At 60.7% G+C, this 6,000-nt stretch overlaps 1 protein-coding gene across 3 annotated transcripts in view; it reads right to left on the reverse strand.

Moving 5' to 3' along the window:
• The window catches only part of LRP5 (LDL receptor related protein 5), a 99,234-nt gene extending 93,617 nt beyond the window's left edge, over positions 1-5,617 (reverse strand). For 2 of the 3 annotated variants that reach the window (XM_064576070.1, XM_064576069.1), the window contains exon 1: positions 5,431-5,617. In XM_064576070.1, the coding sequence (XP_064432140.1) occupies positions 5,431-5,494 (64 nt within the window). In that variant the 5' untranslated portion in view covers positions 5,495-5,617. The remainder of the gene's footprint in view (positions 1-5,430) is intronic. The other variant, XM_064576071.1, reaches the window with a different exon arrangement.
• Between the last annotated feature and the right edge of the window lie 383 nt (positions 5,618-6,000).

The raw sequence follows: 6,000 nt of genomic DNA on the forward strand, positions 1-6,000 counted from the left end.
GAACAGGCAGATCTGCAGCCACAGGAAAGTAGGAGAGAGGTCTGCCGGGGCTGCAGAGAGCGATGAATGGGGTGTGACCGCTCTATAGACATAGTTTCTGTTTTAGGCAATAAAAAAAAAATTGTGGAAATAGGGACGCCTGGGTGACTCAGTCATTAAGCATCTGCCTTCGGCTCAGGACATGATCCCAGGGTCCTGGGATCAAGCCCCGCGTCCGGCTTCCTGCTCAGAGAGGAGCCTGCTTCTCCTTCTGCCTCTCCCTCTGTCTGCCACTCCCCCTGCTTGTGCTCTCTCTCATTCTCTCTCTCAAATAAATTAATTAAATCTTAAAAAAAAAAAAAAAAGAAGGAAACAGGTTCATGGAAGGGAAGTGCACCCCAGACCCCACAGGGAGGCAGTCAGGAGCCCAGTGTGTGTGGACCACTTGCTGGCTCCTTCCGTGTGCCTCTGGGCATGGACTCCATCTGGACCCGAGGTTCCGGGGCCACGCTGCCACTCTGAGAGGAGCACTCCCCCGGCAAGTGAGCTGTGGGCAGGGCCCGTGGGTTAACTGTCCCCAGCCAGGTGGGCAAAGGCGGGCCTGGGAGGCGTCCAGGAGTCAGGGCTGCTCAGGGCTCGGGAGTGGCAGAACGGACGTGCACAAGGGCGCCGCGGGGCTTCGGGGAGCGGGACACCCTTCCTTACCAGGGAAGCGTCAGTAGCCAGGTCTGCTCCTGGTTGGAGCTCTAGACAGGTTCAGGGCTACCAGGTACCTCTCAGGGACAAGCCAGAGCCAAACCCAGACTCCCGACAGGTCTCAGCATCCTGGCCCTCCACTGGGGAAGGTGTTCTCAACCTTGCCTCTGATCGTGCCCTCCAGCACACTGAAAAGGCAACCTGGACATCTAGGGCAGGACCTCTTGGTGTCCTTCCCACTGAGGCCTGTCTTGAGGGAAGAGCCTCCTGGTCCCTCCTCACGGACACTGGCTCACTGAACCCCACAAGCCAGACGCCACATCCCACTTTTGCAGACAAGGAACCTGAGGCCACGAGCTAGCAAACCACTCACCAGAGAAAGCAGAGACCAGGACGGAGTAGCAGGCAGGACCCTGGGGTCGGCTCTTGACCAGACCTGCAGCTGCCTCAACAGGTCAGCCCTGGGACCCACGCTGTCCCCAGGACAGCCCCCCAGGGGGCCTGCCTCGCGGCAGACATAGCGCTGCTTTCCAAACAAGGGTGCCTGCAAGCCCGGGGCGCAGCCCCTCACTCCCATCAGAGCCTCCCCGTGCTGAGCACGTGTTAAGTGACTGTCACAAATGTCCAGTGTCTCCCAGGGCTTCGGCACGCAGCCCACCTCCCAGCACCCTCCTCCCGGAGGCCAGCACCGGCCCTCCGCTTGTCCCCAGCCTCGGCCACCAGCTCTCGCGTCTCTGAACCGAGACGCGGATCTAAGGACAAATCTGCTCACCCCCGGCCCAGCTTCAAACAGCGTCCACTGTTCCAAACCCCACTCAGACGGCACGGCCCGCAGCTCAGGCCTGCAGAGAGGGCCCCAACCAAGGTCGGTCCATCGACGGGTGAGTGGATAAGCCAAATGCACTCGGACCATACGATGGATACTGTTCAGCATCGAAAAGGAAAGGGGCAGGGACACACACTACAGCGCGGACAAACCTAGAAAACACTGAGGCTCAGTGACAGAAGCCGCCAGACACAAATGGCCTACGTATCATATGACTCCGCGTATAGAAACATCCAGAACAGGCAACCCCACTGAGACCGAAAGTGGGCTGGTGGCAGGGGAATGGGAAGCTCTTGTTTAATGGGTGTGGGGTTTTATATTGGGGAGACAGAAATGTCTGTAACTAGACTGAGGTGGTGACAGCTCAGCATAGTGAATGTACTAAATGCCAACGAATTGTATCCTTTCAAAAGGTTCATTTTATATTACGTGATTTTCACCTCGATTAAAAAAAAAAAATCAATTCAACACCTCTCACCTAGGACAGGCCTGACTGACAACTCCAGCCGGCATTTCCTATCTTATTTCCTACTCCTGACTAAATTCTTCCAGAAGCTTCCATTGCCTTCTGGAGCACATCTAGACTCTGCATGGTGATCTGGCCTCTTTCAGTGGAGGAGATCACCTGGTGGTCAAGGACAGGACTCTGGGACTGTGAGGGAGAGACCCCGGGGCCCACCTCTCCCACAGCTGCCCAAACGGCTTCTGTCTGCCTATCTTCCCATCAACACAGAACGGCCTAACAGCCTCATCTGCCATTCTGTCCCCGCACTTCACAAAGCACCAGGGGCCAAAGAGTAACAGCAGCAATGGCAAGACCTGACGGAGTGCCAGGCAGGTGTTAACTCACTGAGTGATAGGAAGTATTATTATCCCGTTTTACAGAAGAGAAAACTGAGGCACACGAGGTGGGCTTGCATGCTCAAGCTCCTCCATGCAGCAAGCACCAAGGCTGACGTTAGCCCCTGGTACTCGGGCTGTCCCTCTGCTAATCACCTCAAGAGCCCCCACCAGTGTTGTAGGAATAAATGAGTCAGGACAGTGGACTAGATAGCCAAGGTCGCACGCAGAAGAAAAATCCAGAGCGTTTGGACCTCTAGGCCAGAAAGATCAAGGACCCTATTACACAAGAGGCACTGTATTTCGGTTACCCCTGGTCCCACACCCGGGCCGGGGATGGTGCAAAGGGTTTCACACACAACACTTCATGTCACCGAACTGCCCGGGGTAGGGGGGAATCAGGGGAAGACACTGGATGCAAAAAAGCTAAGTAAGTCACCCAAAGTCGAACAGCTCCTGAGCATGGAAACCCAGACGGGTCTGACCTCAGAGCCCCCATTCTCAGCCCAAGCTGCAGGGCAAGCAGCCATGCTGAGTCCTCCTCACCTGACTGCACCCCCCCCCCCAAGCAGTTTGCAAATTCTGCTAAATGCCTGAGTGGTGATACAGTGCAGCTGAAATTAAATGGGTTCCAAATGCGACAGGATCGCCACAGCAAATGTGGGATCATACGGGTTGACGGGGTAAATTCTTGGATTTGAACAGGGAGGGTTAAAAGCACGTGGGCCCTGCTTTGAAAACTGGGGGTGGGGAGGGGGGAGACCTCTCTCAGTGGACTCCACACAGCATTTAGGGTTTTTTTGTGTTTTTTTTTTAAAGATTTTATTTATTTATTTGAGAGAGAGAGAATGAGAGAGAGCATGAGAGGGAGGAGGGTCAGAGGGAGAAGCAGACTCCCTGCCGAGCAGAGAGCCCGATGAGGGACTCGATCCCGGGACTCCAGGATCATGACCTGAGCCGAAGGCAGTCGCTTAACCAACTGAGCCACCCAAGCGCCCCAGCATTTAGTTTTGAACTCCGCCACCCACCTGCTGGGCCCTTCCAGTGGGCCAGGCAGCAGGCATCTGCAGGGACCACCCTTGGTGGGGGGCGGGGTAGAGGGCTGAAGGGAGGGTCCTGGACAGGTGGTCCTGTAGCAAGTGCTGTGGGACCAGAGGGGAGAGGCCTGGGCCTGTGGAGCTGGGGAAGGCCATTCCCAGCACCGGGACCGCTAAAACAAAGGCATTTCCGTGGGCTCACAGCTTCAAATTGCAACAGGAAGCAATCAGGAAAAATAATTAGCTACCAACTTACTGGCTCCACTCCGGACCAACGCATAAATCTAACACAGAAATCAGGCGCAGAACGTATCAGGAAGAGTCAAAGCAGTTGTGCAGAAGGGGTCCTCCTCCTCCTTCCATTTTAGGACTGGGCTGCCACATTAGCCAGTGCCGCTGACATGCCTCCTAATGTTAAAATAATCAACTCTATTTTTGCCTCCTCCACGACTGAACTCCACAGATGTGATTCCTTCTCCTTAGGGGCTCGAACCGCAAAACGACAGGCATTCGACTCCGGCAACGTCACCCCGAAAGGTACAGGAAATCCGAAACAGCAACCAAGTGAAAAGCAACATAGCCCGCTGCGAAACTCCACCTTTAAAACAAACATCTTCCCCCCAAAAAACAAAAAAAACCTTTTGCCTCCGTGATCCAGGCATTTCCGGAAAGAAAAGCAGCAGCCTTGGCCTGAACTACCCAGATACTGTCATCGTTTTGTTGTCACCTTGTTTTGCTGGTATCAGACATAGCTGAGAAATGTAAACACGCTCCCAAGGGAGATAAAGTTGGGGTGAACCCGCCAACACTTGGAGGCTTGGCCTGGGAGGCAAAGGGACCTGGGGAAACTATCTGCTCTATGCCCCCCAAACCTCAAGGAAGGGGCCGCAGCACGGGAACGAGACCACAGCGCCTGGCCAGGACACCTCCCTGCAATGTCCCACACTGGAAATATTCAGGGAGACAGCTGTTCGCCTTAAAGAGGCCCAGACAAAGGGACCTGAGCTACCCACCACCACCACCAGCCCCCAGAAATCTGCTACCAGCAGCAGAACAGCCTCCCGGGGAGCCCAGGGCTCTGTGGCCCTGTCCAGTTTGGCCGGCCACACTCCAGAAAAACAGAACACTCCCATCCGAAGAGAATGATTTAGGTAGCAAGGATCTGCTTCAAAACCACACGGCAATCTCCAAATTAAAAGAACACGTGTAGCGTTTCACAACGCGCTTAGGTTTCCTGAGTCCTCCCGACCTCAACTCCACCCCTTGGGACACACCAAAAGTTGCAGAGAAAGGTCCCCGGCCCCCGATCTCCCAAAGGCTGCGCACGAGTGAGAACACCGGCGCGCCTCCCGACCACGCCGTGCTCTGCGACCACGTCAGCCCGCGCGGCGGCCCCCCGAGGCCACCCCCCGCGTGGACACCGGCCCGGGGCCACGGCGGGGGCTGGGGGGGCCCGGCGGCCCGACGGGTCGCCCGGGCACCTGGCAGGTGTCGGTCCGCTCGGAAACCGACAGCCTCGCGGAGGACAGAGGGCAGCGCAGCAGGCCAGGCCCCCCGGCGCCCGGTCTGAGAACTTTCTCTGCGACTCAAATCAGTTCTCGGGCTTGCCGCGCGGCCATCGGAAACGGGCTCGCCGAAGAGTCCCCGACGCAGGGCGGCGCGGCCTGCCTCTGGGCCGAAAGTCCCCGCTCTGCGCCGGCCCGCCGCCCGGGGTCCACACGGTCCCGGCGCGGCCTCGCCCGGCCGGCTACACGCGGCCGCACTTCGGAGCGCGCCCCGGGCCGCGGCAGGTGAGGACCCGCCCGCGCCGCACCTGGCGGGGTCGGCGCCGCCCGCGCGCCCCCCTCGCCGGCCCGGGACGCGCGACGCGGCCCGGCCTTCCCGGGAGGGGCCCGGGGGGCGAGACAAAGGGCCCGCGCGCGGCCCCCGGGCGGCGGGGGGCGGCGGGCACCCGCGGCGCGCGCCCCAACTCGCCGCCAACTTGCCAAGGCGCTTCCGCGCGCCGCGCACTTGGCCGCCGGGCCATTGTCCCCGCGGCCCGCGCCCACCTACCCGCGGCGGGGGCCAGGCTGCAGCAGAGCGCCAGCAGCAGCAGCCGCGGCGGCGCCGCCTCCATGTTGTCCGGGGCCGGGCGGGCCCGCGCGCGCTCACTCGGGCTCCATGGCGCGGCGGCGGCGGCGGCTCCTCGCGCGGCTCCCGGCGCCTGCCGCCTCCCCCTCGGGCGCCGCGGACCAGGACGGCGGGGGAGGAGGGAGGAGGCGCGGGAGCGGAAGCCGCGCCGCGTCCCCGCCCCCCGCGCCGCCGCGCCCTCCCGCGGGCGCCCCCCGGAGCCGGCCCGCGCCCTCCCCGCGCCCCCGCCTCCCCGGGGGCTCCCCGGGGGGGCGCGGGGTCGGCGCGGGCTTGACAGTCCGCGGGGGGGGCCCTCCGGGGCCGATCGAGTCCCGGAAGCGGGTGTGTCACCTGTAGAGCCGCAAGGACCCGGCCGTTACCGACGGGGAAACTGAGGCACGGGGGGCGGGGCGCGGGAAGAGCACCCCGCGGGGCACTTACGGCGTCGGAAGCCGGGAGCCCGGAGCCAGGTCTGTGCGCTTTCCCTTTCCCGAGACCGCAGCCGCCCTGGCA

This window comes from Mirounga angustirostris, unplaced genomic scaffold, assembly GCF_029215605.1.
Source record: "Mirounga angustirostris isolate CCGP_5_RB_7025 unplaced genomic scaffold, mMirAng1.0.hap1 SCAF_13, whole genome shotgun sequence".
Taxonomy (NCBI): Eukaryota; Metazoa; Chordata; class Mammalia; order Carnivora; family Phocidae; genus Mirounga; species Mirounga angustirostris.